Genomic DNA, 14,572 nt, shown 5'->3' with positions numbered 1-14,572 from the left:
GCTCTGGTTTCCAACTGGTGCTGAACTTTTCATACGGACACAGCAGCAACATCCCCTCCCCTTGGACAGAAACAGGTGATGTGTCGGGTGACAGCTCACAAATGCTAGAGTCTACCAATTGCTGCCTCTGGAGCCTCTGGCAGACTTAACACTGTGTGTCCCTACTTCTTCATCTGCAAAGGGCAGATGAAGGTAGACTTGTTAGAAAAATGAGCTAAGACATGGACAGCAATCAGAATTATGCCTAGTACAGATGAAGTACTTGGCAAATGTTCTCTGAAAACGTGGCTGCTTTTGTTATTGGAGAAGCTAAGAAGGCCTGGGATGATCTCAGGACCAAGGAAACAGGCCTTATCTAACCCCTAACCCCATCCTCTTTGCAACATTTCAGACAAACACTCTCTTATATTAAGAGCCAATTAGGCTCCATATAAACCTTTAGTTAAGACCATAGGAATTTACAGGATGCATAGCTGCATCCAGAAATTTCAAGAGAACATGACACATGTTCAATATGGACTCAGTATTCAATCCTAGGACAAGAAGCCAGCTAGCCTTTGCTGGTGCTCCCTAAAGTTTAGAGTGCAGATTTGGACATACACAGTTGAAGTGTGACATCACTCAGTAGGACCAAAGAACATCTTAGATTAATTTATGGGTCCTGGAGAGAGTGGCTTATCTGGCATCTTGCGTTGTACATGTGTAAATCAAGAGGGTAGCTGGCTTTGAGCCTTAATGATTTGGTTAACAGACTGAAAAACAAAAGCAAGCCAAACATAGACAGTCCAAGTCAACTAAATACCAATGGGTGCAGGGAATCTACTCAGATTCAACAAAATACTCTGCTTTCCACGTGAGTGACAGCTTCCTCCCCACCAATGAGTGTATATCCAATAGGCAGAGGAAAGGCCAGGGCCAACATAAGGCTGAGTGTAAACGGTGCCATTTCTAAAAAGCAAAGGCTTACAAAGTGTCAAGGCCTGACAGGAATTACTAGATAGAAAAAAAAAAAAAAAAAACACCTGAATGGGAGTGTCAGTATGACACAGAATGAAGGTTGGAAATAAATGTTTGGAGACCAGAAGGACACAGAAGACTATAAGAAGAAGGACCCGTATTCTGGGTACCTGAGGGTGAAGTGTGGCCTGTGAGGCCAGATAATGGAGAAGGAAGCTGTGACCCTCTTGAGAAGAAAATGTGTGCCTATTGATGAAGAATGTCTGTGGTGATTCCCGTGGGACAAAGCTGAGCTCCTGAAGCTGAAGGGGCCTCCTGATACTCTGTCAACAGATTGAGGCCTGGGAGCGGGAGCAGCTGAGCCAGCCTGTGTGCTTCGACTACTGCTGTATCGACCAGTCTCCCTTCCAGCTGGTGGAGCAGACAACGCTGCACAAGGCAAGCCCTTGCCGACTGCTCAGGGCTTTAGGGAGGGCAGACAGACGTGGGGACACACTGACCTGTGCTTTCCCCATCAGACTCACACACTCTTCTCACTTCTTGGCCTCCATCTTGCCTATGTGACCAGCATGGGGAAGCTCAGAGGTGTCTTGGCACTCGAAGAGGTAAGGATGACTAGGCCCCGCTTGACCAGAGACAGAGAGGGAGGAATGGACCCAGGATTAGGGGACGTAGGCAGGGACCATGTAGAGCACCTATCCCTCCAGAAGGGAGAGACTGCAAGGCATGCTGTGGTCAGAGTTCTCCAGCTCAGAAGGGACCTGTAGGGTTTTCTCCCAGTAGCCTGGTTTGGGTAAGCTCCTGGGAGGGATGTGGGAACGTGTTGGAGGTCTGAAGCAATCCCTAGAAGAAAAGGGCTCCTGAGGTGCTGTCTCGAGGTGGCTGGAGAGTAGGTAATGTGCAGGAATAGCTTTGTCTTTGTCTTTCCCTGCGATTGTCCCTGTCAGTTTCTGCCTCTCCCTCTCTTGCCACTCTTCCCATTTCTGTTTCCTCCTGTTCTGTCTATTCCTGCGACGTCTCTCTCATTACCGTCTTCTTTCTCTCTCCCATTGTCCCTCTCTTCACCTCTCCCCTTCCTCCCCAGCTACAGAAAGCTATCGAGGGCCACACCAAATCTGGGGTGCAGCTCCGCCCTCCTCTTGCCAGTTTCCGGAATACAACTTCAACTCGGAAGAGTCCTGGAGGGCCACCTCCTCCTGCAGAGGGCTGGAGTCTGCCTGAGGGTGGAGATGGGGCTCCTGGAACAGAAGTCATGGTTCCTACCATGCCAGAGACTCCTGTACCACCGCCATCTCCAGAGGTCGCTCATTGCATGGCCCCCGCCAGAGTAGAGGGGGAGCTGGAGGAGCTGGAGATGGTGGGAAGCCAGGGACCTGAGGAGGAGCTGGCCGACATTTTGCATGGCCCCAGCCTTCGATCCACTGATGAGGAGGATGAGGATGAGCTGATTCTGTGAAGAATTACCTCCAAGCTGTCTTGGAAAAACCATGGGGCCCAGGCCAGAGCGCAGACTCCTGTGTGACAGGGGAGCCTTGAAGCTGGGGAGGCCCTACTTCATCTTGTCCCCACCCCCACTGTGAAAGGTGATGGTCTTAAAGAGAACTAGACCTTACAAAGGGAAGAATTTGGGTTCCCCAGACCCCTTCCCCCACTTTCAGGCAGCGCTCGAGGCCCAGTGCTTGGAAGAGCCCTGTGTTTCCCTGCTCTGCAGGCTTAGTCCCCATCAGTCTTTAACCTCCCACGGTTCCTGGTGTTGCTCACTCACCACCTGGCCCTGCTGGTTTAGATTTCGCCTTCCACATGGAGTAGGTGAGCAGAGGCCCAGATTGATTGACTCGGCAGGTGTCGCATTGGAAGGGATGTGGGACCACAACACTGCCCCGCCGAGTGATCACCTTACAACCTGCCCCCAGGCCTGCCAGCCCCACTGTCTGCCTATTTGTTCCCCACAATCTGTTTCCAGACCCAGAGGTTACTGCCCCTGCCTCTTCCCAGACCAGACCCATCTTCAGGGCTGAAAGAGCCAACCCTTGGTTCCGGGAACCAAGTACAGGCCCCTGAAAAGGAGGTTGACAAAGGCTCTGTGTGCAGGGGAAGGTGTCACGGCCTATAGTGTGTGTCTGACCACTGCAGGAGAAAGCTCTCTTGTGTCACTGGCTGTCTGTGTAGTTCCAGGTTACCCCTAGAGCTTACATATTCCCTCCCGCTGTGGTGGCTGCTTAGCCTGCCAACAGTCACCTCTGCCTTGGAGCCACTCCTACCCAAGCATCAATAAGGCTCTCACCTAGCAGTGGCTCATGCAGATTCCAGACCTTTGTAATAGCTCCTTGGGATCTTCCGGCATAGACTTGGGGGGTACCCTTGGTGTGGCAAGCTTTAGTTTGCCCCACCCTTAGAGGGCTCCCATCTTTTTCCTTTCAAACCACCCAGTAGCTTGATGGCTGCACTGCACAGCAATAGCTTCACCTAGAAAGAGACGCCACGTGTTCTGAGCATCCAGACACCCGGCCCCATTCATGGGCTTGTCTTTCCCTCACTGTAGGCCTTCAGTTTTGCATTTGAGTCCTCAGACATTCTCCGTCTGCCCCTCCCCTTGACCAGGTCTCCTCTATCCCCCTCCCCCAAATAAGACACTCATAGTCAGAGGATGCCACCACATTCTGTTTAGTGTCATTGAACAATGGCCTTCTCCAACATGGGTTCTTTCCACCTCCCCAGGCCAAGGAAGACACTGGGGCCTAGGTAGGAGAAATAGCAGTGGGCATCCAAGCCCATGCCCATGTGTATATAATCTATAATACTTTATATTTATTTATTTATATAGAATTCTCTCTGCAACATAGAGTTCTTCCTGGGCCTGGGGTGAGTTTCACATTAAGAAAACATGCTAAGACTGACCATAAAAATGGGTATGTCTCAGACCTGGAAGACAGAGTGTGGGATATAAAGGGGTAAGAACTCATCTTTCAAGATTCCCTCCTTAACACAAGAAAAAGAAGGGAGGTGTGTGAACTGGGGGTGGCCAATGGAAGGGAAGAATGGAAGGTTTGGATTTTCATTTAATAAAGCCAATTGAAAATAAAAGTGTACCCCCCCTAAAAAAAATCATTCAGCAAGAGCAGTTTCATTCACAAGAATATAAAAAACAGCCCTGCTCCCCAGCTGCTGTAAAACGTGCTGCACAGCCTTTAACCCCAAAGGAAAAGCAACCCCCCCATCCCCTTCCTGCACATGCACCACCCCTCCCCTTAAAGTAGGCTAGAAGCAAACCCCCATGCACCAGAGAGGTGGTCCCTCCCTCCAAAGAGTTCAAAATGGTCCTGGGCCAGCTCCTTGAGTCTTCTCTCTTCAGAGTGGGGTGGGCCTCACCTGCCTTGGTGGCAGGGTGCCAGCAGCCTGGGGAAACCAAGCCCCTGCTCAGGAACAAACCCTACCAGGTTCCTCCAGGTCTTTTGTAGTCTTTCACTGGGGACCATTTGGCTTCCTTGAGAAATGGGAGGAGGAAAGCCAGCTGCTTCAGTTTAGTCTGCCTAACTCTCCGGGGCCCTGAGCAAAAGGGAATCAAAGTAAATAAACCTGCTCACCGGACTTGGACTCGAGGTCCACCATCACCTGGGGGAAGAATGCGTGGGGCGGGGGGAGGCACTGAGATGAGACAAACATGTTGATAGAACAGGATAAACAAGGCAGAGAGACCCTAGGAGTAGGTTAGCGTGAACATGCAAATTCCCAGGGGGGCTAGGACAGGAGACAGGGGTCAGGGGCAGTTGCCAGGGTTGGCAGGCTAGCCCTTCCTAGTCCTAGAAATGAGGTCCTGATAGGCTAAACCACAACACACTAGCAAACACGAGGTATCTTCTCCCATTCAGGCAGCGTTACATGAGCTAAGTGACTGACTGTTCACCTACCTTGGCTCTCCAGGTCTACTCCCATGGTTCCGACATCGATAGACCCCAGGCTCCCACGCTTCCCCATCCCCTGGAGGATGTGGGACACCTACTAAGGTTACACTTCAGGATATGAGTGTGGTGTGCAGGACAGAGTAACGGAAGAACAGAATCACTCCAACTCTGAGCCTCATCAATCCTGTGGGTGAGGGAGTAACTCAGGACCTCTGACAGAGTGGGACACAAAGCCTTGGAACTGGAGCCATGGACAGACAGGAGGACGAAGAAGAGCGGGATGACAACCTTGGGCATCTCCTATCAAAACTCCACTAATGCTAAGGGCCAGATGGAGGCTGCAGCCGCTCCGGCGCCCTCATAGCAACACTGTGCTGACTTGCTGCTTTTCCCTGTCCCCAAGGTCCACTCCAAATCAAAGGGCAAGGGGGGTGCGGGAGGGCGAGCTTATGTCCCACCACCACCAGTCCTGTAAAGAACAATGGATGATGGAGCCCTGGGAACGGCTGACAAAAAAGCAGAAACAGCCAGTGTGTCTGTCCGCCCTGGCCCTCAGCCACCAGCCCAGCCCAGCCAAGGCAGTGACAGCACCAGACACCCCACTCCACTCTGCTCAACCCTGAGTCCCCAAGAAGTTATAAAAATGTAGAAAAGGCAAAGAGAAAAGTGTAAACAGCTCCAGGGGATAGGGAAAGGTTGAGGGAGGCCCAGCCCTCATGGTACCCCCGCTGACGGGGACACTGCATCCTAGGTCAACGATCTGAGAACGATGCCCACTCGCCCTCCTTGGGTCTGGGCTCCATATGGAAGAAGGCAGAAAGGGAAGCCAGCACTGGAGTAGCCAACCCCATCGGGCCTTCTTCAAGATCCTTAAGGTCCTCCTTCCAGCCACAGGACATTCAAGTGGCTGTGTTTATTGTTTCATTGGTGACCCTCTTGCATCTGAGTAGGCTTTGGGATAAAGAAGCATAGGGTGACCCCTGTCAATTCCAGCTGCCACGCCCATCTTGTCATTGGCTCCTGATCCCAGAAGCCAAAGATTGCCTGAATTGGTCACACAGTCTATGCTATACACAGAAGGGCCGTTCAGGCCACTCTGCTGACCCTGCCAAGCCATGTCCAACAGCCCCTGAGGCCCTGCTTCTCACCGTGGGAATGCACTGATGCCATGGCCAGAGAAAACAGAATCAGGAAAGCAAGAATGAAATGGGGGAAGGAGGCATTCAGACAGCACAGCCAAGCCTCCCGGAAGACGAAGTCAGGGGTGTAAGAACTGAGATTCAGTGTTCAGCCCGACGCACCTGGACCCAAGAGCCATAGCCATGGCTCATCTCCCACCACCATGCCAGGTTCACAGCCACCTAATTGCCTGGGTCTCAGTTCCTGGAATGATGGTTTGTGGAGTACAAGCCTAGATAAAACCCCCTGCTGGTTCTTCATTTTTCCAGGACTGCTGGCAGGCTGGTGAGGGCTGGAAGCTCCCGGCTCCCTGCTGTCTTCCTCCCCGGGTTTCATCTGTGCTGCTGGAGCTTGGGAGGGGATGGGTTGCAGCCACGGCCCCTCAGGTCAGTGGGGTGGGAAGAAGCTAGTTGTTGGCGTCCCCCTCCTCCTCATCAAAAGACTGCACACCGGAGGAGGTGACATCAGACACCTTCCGGCTGAGAGCAGTGGACATTTCCGGGTCTTCTCTCGGGGAAAGCGACTCCAGGTCCCGGCATCCGGCATCCTCTTCCTCCTCAGGGGCCAGCGGCCTCTTCTCTTCCTCTGCAGACCCCCTGGCCAGGTCCACCCCACCAACCTCTGGTGCCCAGTCAGTGTCCACCCCCAACAAAGGTGGAGGCTCGTGAGCAGAGTATCCCGAAGCAGGTTGGGAAGGCCCCATGTCATGCAGGCTGGGCTGTGAGTCATCAAATGCAGGGCCAAGATAGGATCCTGTAGCTGGAGATGCAATGAGGGACTGGTCACTCGCCTCCCAGGCATCTGATGACCCCAGGCAGTACATGCCCTGGGACACATAGGAGTGAGGCCATCCGTCCATGGGGGCTTGAGCGAGTGCATCTGAAAAGAGAGTGAGCAAGGTTGGGGGAGCCACAGAATATCACAGGCAGTGAGAGGGCTCATGGAACTGTCATATGGTTATGACACAGGCATGAGGGCACTGGGGAAGCTGAGACAAATGGCAAAGTCCAAAACAAAAACAAAAACAAACAAACAAAAAAACCAGAAAAGGGTAGAGGGAGCCTAAATTGCTAGGAAGCCTATTAGGCTTCAGGGGCTGGAATCTAGAACCGTCTCTCACCCTGACTCTCCATCAGCTCCTGGTAATTGTCACTGTAGTTGCAGTCCAGTGGCTCCTGCGTAGAATTCACGCTCATGTCCTCACCATCCATGGAAGACCAGGCCATTAGTGTAGCTTCAGAAATAGCAAATTGTTCCATGACACCTATGAGAAGAAATGAAATTATCCTAGGAGTCCTCAAGAAACCCTTAAACCCATGAAAAGGAGAAACCTGGAGCAGCATGGTTCAGTGGAAGTAAAATATAAACCATGTATCATCTCATTTAAGAAAACTAAACAGAAGCAAGTGAAACTAGTTTTAATAACAAATCTTACTTAAGTCAATGTAGGATTCTCTTTCAATATACAATCAACATAAGCATAATTAATGAGATATTTTACATTCTTCATAGGAAGTCTTTGAAATTCAGTTGGTACTTTACTTATAGCACATCTCCACTGAGACCGGTCACATTACAAATTCTCAAAGCCCACATGAAGCCAGTGGCTACTCTGTTACTCTGAAACAAGGGTAGACCATGGGGGATTTTCCAGAATGTCACACTTAGGATTCCTAGATGGAAAAAAAAAAGATGGGCTCTTCTGTTGAGATAGCCTGGAGACTAAAGGTAGACATTCCAGAAGTTTGTTCTTGGAGGTTATAGAGTTTGAACCTGGAGTTAGAGAGATGGCTTAGTAGTAAAGAGACCTTATTGCTCCAGTGGAGGACCTGAGTTTGGTTCTGAGCACCCATGGCAGGCAGCTCACAACAGCCTGGAAATCAAGCTTCAGGGCCTCCAACACCCTTGGCCTCCAAGGTCTCTTGCATACATGTGGACATACATATGCAGACAAAAACATGTGAACATAAATAAAGTAATAAATATATTTTAAAGAAATAAATTGAAGCTAGTTTCAGATGGTCTAGGACAGTGGAATCTAGAGAGTAGTTTCAAGATAAATGAAGGATTCCCAAGAGAGCATCAGGTGAACACGGGACCCCAGTCTTATAAGGGACAATATCAAGACACTAAAAGAAGGGAGGGCATGAGAGTAAGGGTGAGAGACTTGGGAGCATTGTGGGTCTCTAGTCAGAGCTGTAAATAAGCTGAAGCCCCCATTGCTCTTCCTTGCCCTCCCTCTCATCTATCACCAGCCCCACTCAGACTCCCTCCACCACCCACCACCTGTACCAACAACACACAAAAAAATCTTCTCTGCAGACCTACTGCCCCTCTTCTTGGGTATCTTCCTGAAACCTTCAACAGGGCTAGTTCACCTTGTATGCACACCACATACTTGTCATCAGACCTCTGTCACTGCTATCAGAACTAAACCGCCGTCCCCAGGGCCATTCCCCTTAATCATCCACTAGTTGTCACAGACTTGAGTCCAATAAGTCAATTTGTGAAATCAAATGTTGAGGAGCAAGGCCAGAAGAAATCCCAGAGGCCTCTTTCATTTTTAGAAACAAATATAAGCAGAGTCATTTGAAGTTCAAGGCCCCTGTGTTTTCCTGTGTACTGAGAGAGGCCTGGGGAAAGACTGTGCCATACTAGAGGTAAGAAAACATCTGGAACACTTGGCCTCACAAACCTCATTTGAGTCCCATTTTCTAAGGCTATAATAAAAATATATTGGGGGTACACTTACACAATTAACCATCGCCCCTAACCATCGCCCCCCCACAAACAAAAACCCCTTGAAGTCAGGGCTGTTAGAAAATGTGAGCCTGTGGTCAACATGCAGGGAGACCATTTTGCCATTAGGGAGCAGATTGGAGAGTCAGCCTCTAACCATCCAAAACAAAAACAAAACGTGTCATTTGAGGGCTTTGGGATACAAGTACCTGCTAGGAAACGAGCCTCCTTCTCGCCATCGCTGAGGTCAGAGTAAGCATCTGTATCCCTGCGCACAGCCTCGTGGCTGTGTTGTGGCTGAATTGTTGGGGCCTTCCCCCAGCCCTGCCACTCAATCATGTGGGCCACCCGCCCTTGCCCCATGGCTGTAGGTTTTGTCACATGGTCCTTCATGCTTCTCGAGATCCCTATGGAGTCAAACAACACCCACACCCTTCAGGTTATCAGACAAAACACTCACAGCAGATCCTCCCATCATCCCCCACCCAGGTTCCATGGGATCCCATCCATCCTAGAAAAGTATCCCCTGGTACCCTGAGGGGTAGACTCAGGACAGGAGAGGCTTGACAGAACAGTGATGTTTCAGAGTTGTGAGGATGAACTCTGAAACGCCTTGAGGAGCAGGGGCCTAAGGAAGATCCTACTAGTCTTCCAATTTCCAGGTTTGGCATCTCACCTGAGAACGATGACTTGGCCAGGGCCCCAATGCCATAGGCATTAGAGTTTCGCTTAAGCTTCGGAAGGATGGAAGTTGTATCCTCCATGGAGAGCTAGGACAAGGAAGGTAAGAGAGTGGGCAGAGGAACAAGAAGACACGGGTACCTTAAATATAGAAGAGAGTTTTTGGCTTCCAGGAAGGTGGCTACCCAAGGGAGCAAGTGACAAAGAAAACCAAGGAAGAATATACCTGCCACACCCCTGAAAACTGGGGGGGGGGGTCAGCAGAACAGGGGAAGGCCCACGCAGCCTGTCTATAGAGGGTCCCAATGAACATAATAAAAGAAGGGTCAGGGTAGGTTGAGGGGGCTATAGAGGTGGCTACACTCACATTGATGCCGTCCCAGGAGAAATCTGTTCGTGTTTGCTGTGGGAGAGAGGAGAAGGGATGGTACCTGGGCACCTCTAGAAGGGCAGGCACTCCTGCCTTCTTCTTCTGAGGGGCCTCCAGATATGCACACAGAGGTAGCCCTTCCTGAGGCTGAGAAAGATCTTTGGGTGTGTGTTTCATTCAGTCTACAGGAGTGTTTGGGATGTGGCTGTAGATTTGTGAGGGACTTCCTCCTTGGGCCTTTATGGGATGATTAGGAACTTGGGCGAGGCTGTTGTAGTTGTTGGGTCTCTGAGGCATGCAGCCGTACCTCTGTAGAAGGCCGATGGAGGCTGCTGCCATGCAGCGAGCTGGTGCTGTCCATGTTGAGCTGGTCCACATCCCTGAGGCCTTTCCAGTCCACTGCAATCACCTCGTTCCCTGAAGCATCCGGAAGGTTATTTGCTCACCCCAATTCTCCTGGATCTCTGCTTGCTCCCTTCCCATAAAAGGCAGAGAGGCCACACCCTAGGGTCCAGCCCTTCCACCCCTGCCCCCCAGTGTCATGCCTTCTCACTGCCCATTTCCTTCTCTGTCTTCACCATCCCCATATTTCTGGTGAGAGAAATAATAAGTGAAGCAAAATACTCATTTCAGCTCAATGGGGAATAACACTTAGGAAAAAAAAATGCTTCCTGGCCCTATCTAGTGTTGTTTACACAGAAAGGGAGGGGTCAGAGACTGGGTTGTATCACGAACACCATTTTCCATTCTGTTCTGAGGAATCCTTGAGATTGTCTTTATTCGATCCAGACTTCTCACCAATTAACTGCCCTACAAACAAGGACACGGCTTTCTAGGGGAAGCTACTCTACTGTGCAGCTGGCTTTGATATTTGAGGGATGAGAGGAATGTGACGTCCCCCTGGGGCATTTCCACTAGTCAGGGAATGTGGTTGACAGGAAAAGATATGGTGGGGATAGGGGCAGGTGGTAGGGGAGAACTTGAGACTATTTCCCTTGGAGCCAGAGAACTCACAGATGAGATGGAGACTTTGAGCCCAATTCTCTCAGGGGACAGGAGATGGATTCAAGAGCAGATAGAGAGAGGAACAAGAAACTAGAGGACTTGTAGTTTCAGAGCTAAAGGAAAAGAAAGTCAGGTGAGAGGACAGAGGACAGTGGGGGATGTGGCCAGGATACTGAGAACTGGTGGAAAGCGAGGAACCAAGGGAGACTCCTGACCTGAGTGCAGGTACCCTCTGGAAGACTTGGGAACCAAGGGAGACTCCTGACCTGAGTGCACTACCCTCTGGAAGACTTGGGAACCAAGGGAGACTCCTGACCTGAGTGCACTACCCTCTGGAAGTCTTGGAAACCAAGGGAGACTCCTGACCTGAGTGCAGGTACCCTCTGGAAGTCTTGGGAACCAAGGGAGACTCCTGACCTGAGTACAGGTACCCTCTGGAAGTCTTGGGAACCTAGGGAGACTCCTGACCTGAGTACAGGTACCCCCTGGAAGTCTTGGGAACCTAGGGAGACTCCTGACCTGAGTACAGGTACCCCCTGGAAGTCTTGGAAACCAAGGGAGACTCCTGACCTGAGTACAGGTACCCTCTGGAAGACTTGGGAACCAAGGGAGACTCCTGACCTGAGTACAGGTACCCTCTGGAAGTCTTGGGAACCAAGGGAGACTCCTGACCTGAGTACAGGTACCCTCTGGAAGACTTGGGAACCAAGGGAGACTCCTGACCTGAGTGCAGGTACCCCCTGGAAGTCTTGGAAACCAAGGGAGACTCCTGACCTGAGTGCAGGTACCCTCTGGAAGTCTTGGGAACCAAGGGAGACTCCTGACCTGAGTACAGGTACCCTCTGGAAGTCTTGGAAACCAAGGGAGACTCCTGACCTGAGTACAGGTACCCTCTGGAAGTCTTGGAAACCAAGGGAGACTCCTGACCTGAGTACAGGTACCCTCTGGAAGTTTTGGGGAAGGATTTCTTGAGTATTTACAGAGAGATTCAGCCTGCGCCATCTGCCCTAATGCCATTACATACATGAACTTTTGGGTTTAAGATTATAGGTCCCTTCTCTGGAAGAAGTATATTGACTGGGTCTTGGGCACAAAGAGGCAATCAGCTTGCAGCAATAGAGCAAAGGTGATGGAAGTCCCAGGAGCTGAGAGGTAGGGCTCTCCATATACCCCAAGTTTTTCTGCTCTCTTGGGATCTTGTGAAATGATGAGGTAACGTGAGACCAAGACCTGTGGCTAGGTCAGAGAGGAAAGACAGCTGGACATAGCGGTGATGGGGCAGGCAGGGAAAGCTCTTGGAGAAGAGTGCGAGCAAGGGGAGGGAGGGGAGGTGGCCTTTGAGGAAGAGGGGGAGCTGAGTCAGAGCCCTGGGGGAGGGGAGCAGGGAGATGGAGGGAAGGAGAACACGGAAAGAGGAGAAAGCAGAGGAGGGTCTCCATGGAAATAAACTGGGTTTCAGAAACCAGGCTTCTGGAGAGTGAGTTTGTTTGTAATAATAATACGAATTATTTTCTCAGCCTGAGGTCACTAGGGCGTGTAGGCGGGAGAAATTGGGAGTTAGGAAGGGGAAAATTGGGGGGTTTGGGAGAGGACTGTATTAATGTGTTCAGCCCTAAAGTGGAATGGATGCGTGGGGCGGGGGTAAGGGGGCGGTAGTAAGGCAGAGGCTGGAGGAAGAGGACCGTTAAGGAAGCGCCTTTCTTCCCTCCCCCTGTCAAAGGTAAATAAAGAGCCGGCCCTGCCCCGCCTGTCCCCGCTGACAGGTGCAGGCGGGTCGGGGCTTCCTAGGGGGACCCCACCCTTCTGGGAAGCGGACTCCCATCCCCTCTCGGGGCGGTAAACCTCCACCTCCGCCCCGAGTCCACGGTTCTCCCCAAGCACCCCGGCCCAAGCTCATCATTCCCTCCGGGCGTGGAACCCGTTCCCTCCGGGTGGCACACGCTCTTCCCGCCCCCGCCCCAGAGGGAGAACGCACGTGAACAAAGCAAATCGGGGGGAGGCAGGAGCGACGGAAAAAGGCTACCGAGAGGGAAACGGCTGGGGACAAAACACACGAGCCATATGGAGGGGAAGGTGGTGGGTGAGGATGGGAGGGGGCGTGCGGAAGAAAGTCGGGCAGAGGCTGGGAAGGAGGTTCCGAGAAGAGGGGCGCCGCGCCGGGAGGCTCTGACCACAGCGGAGTAGACGTGGACGGCCTGGGGATGGAGGGATGGGGCCACCGGGAGTAGTGAACGGCGAGGGAGCAGCGAAGGAAGCCGGAGGAGAGGCGATCAGGGCAGGACCGCGCCTGAGGGAGGGCGATGGAGAGGAGGCAACCGGCCGAGTGGGGATGGAAACCCTGGAGGCGCGAGGGTGGAGGGATGGAGGGACCACAGCGGATGGAGGGAAAGTGAAGGCGCGAGGCAGGGCCGGGCGAGCCCGGAGGGAGGTCCCCAGGGGCGAGGGTGGGGATGGGGGAGGGGGCCGGAGGAGAGCCCCGGGGCGAGCCGGCCCCTGACCCCACGCCCCCGCGGTACCCACCACAGTCCGCGAGCCGATGCAGCCCATGGCTCCGGGGGCCGCCGGGCCGGCCCTCACCGACTCGGGGCGCGCGCCGGGGGGCACCGGGAGCCGCGCCGCCGCCCCAGCCGCTCTGCAGCGCCGCGCTGTCTCCGCTCGGCTCCGCTCCCCCTCCCCCTCCATCCCTCCCCACGGCAGCCTCCGTCGCCGCCGCCGCCGCCGCCGCCACCGCCTGGCTCCCCCGCCCCGCTCCGCTTTCGGCGGCCGGGAGGGGGCTGCTTGGGGATTGGCTGTGCGCAGCGCCTCCCCGCCCTGCCCCCGACCGGCCGCCGTGCTCCCAGCGCCCCTGGTCCTCCGCAGCCCCCGCCCCTGCGCTCCTCGCCCATCCCCGCCGTGTGCTCCCTGGAGATGCTGATGGAGAGCGGATGATAACCGGCTTGGGTCTCAGGAGCCGGGCCAGGAGGCCAGGGCCCACCCCTAGGATCTGCCTGGTGGACTTTGAGGGCTGTGGGGCTGAGAAGGACGTGGGAGAAAGTGGGGCGGAGATGAGAGGACGCCCTGCTGAGGAGCCCTGGGTACCGAATTCCGCAAACACTTGTTTTCTTCCTGCGGCTGCATCTGGGGCGCGCGCACCGGGATTGGATGCCGTTCTGGTCGCCCTGCGTTTCACGTGCGTTGCTTTGCCCACCCCAAACAGATCGTAAAGTCTTCGCCAGGGCATGGGCAAGAAATGCTTCCCTGTCCTTTAGCAGTCCTGGGATGGGTGTGGGGCTGGAGCAGGTGATGGAAGGGGAACGGAAATTAATTCTATTGCAGCTGTAGACCAGGGAGAGGATCAGGACCCGAAGCCGGCAACAAGATATGATTTTAAACCAGATTTAACTTTTCTGAGCCTTAAGTGGACGTCCGGAAGCAGCCAAGGGAGAATACTGCCCCCTGCCGAGAAGGGTCAGCACTTACACCACGGGCCCTGTGGGAAGGGAGAGTCAAAGGGCCACTATTATCACAACTGGCAAGAGGAGTCTAGAAGACACACTAGAAAAAGACAAGGAGACGTTTCCGTCTCAACCGCAAGCTGTGAGCAAGCAGGTCTGGGTAGTGTCGCTGAAGAGAAGCAAACTCTGATTCAGGATACAAATCCGTAGGGTTTTTTTTTGTATCCTTCCTGGGTCCCCAGAGGGAGAGGACAACGGGGCAGGTGCCTTGGAGGGTTTGAAGAGAAAACACAAGGCTTACAGAA

At 53.0% G+C, this 14,572-nt stretch overlaps 2 protein-coding genes across 4 annotated transcripts in view; one reads left to right on the top strand and one right to left on the bottom strand.

Moving 5' to 3' along the window:
* The window catches only part of Clcn1 (chloride voltage-gated channel 1), a 31,975-nt gene extending 28,348 nt beyond the window's left edge, over positions 1-3,627 (top strand). Inside the window, exons 21-23 of the mRNA XM_035450820.1 lie at positions 1,291-1,395; positions 1,476-1,562; positions 2,042-3,627. Of these exons, the coding sequence (XP_035306711.1) occupies positions 1,291-1,395; positions 1,476-1,562; positions 2,042-2,413 (564 nt within the window). The 3' untranslated portion in view covers positions 2,414-3,627. The remainder of the gene's footprint in view (positions 1-1,290; positions 1,396-1,475; positions 1,563-2,041) is intronic.
* The window catches only part of Fam131b (family with sequence similarity 131 member B), a 31,322-nt gene continuing 20,355 nt past the window's right edge, over positions 3,606-14,572 (bottom strand). For 2 of the 3 annotated variants that reach the window (XM_035450819.1, XM_027389776.2), the window contains 6 exons: positions 10,136-10,245; positions 9,826-9,861; positions 9,454-9,547; positions 8,987-9,184; positions 7,159-7,302; positions 3,606-6,917 (listed from right to left, as the gene is read on the bottom strand). In XM_035450819.1, coding sequence (XP_035306710.1) covers positions 6,445-6,917; positions 7,159-7,302; positions 8,987-9,184; positions 9,454-9,547; positions 9,826-9,861; positions 10,136-10,189 — 999 coding nt within the window. In that variant the 5' untranslated portion in view covers positions 10,190-10,245 and the 3' untranslated portion in view covers positions 3,606-6,444. Of the gene's footprint in view, positions 6,918-7,158; positions 7,303-8,986; positions 9,185-9,453; positions 9,548-9,825; positions 11,111-14,572 lie in introns of those variants that run through there. The other variant, XM_035450818.1, reaches the window with a different exon arrangement.

This window comes from Cricetulus griseus, assembly GCF_003668045.3.
Source record: "Cricetulus griseus strain 17A/GY chromosome 1 unlocalized genomic scaffold, alternate assembly CriGri-PICRH-1.0 chr1_0, whole genome shotgun sequence".
Lineage (NCBI taxonomy): Eukaryota > Metazoa > Chordata > Mammalia > Rodentia > Cricetidae > Cricetulus > Cricetulus griseus.
This window is presented reverse-complemented; position numbering and strand designations above follow the sequence as displayed.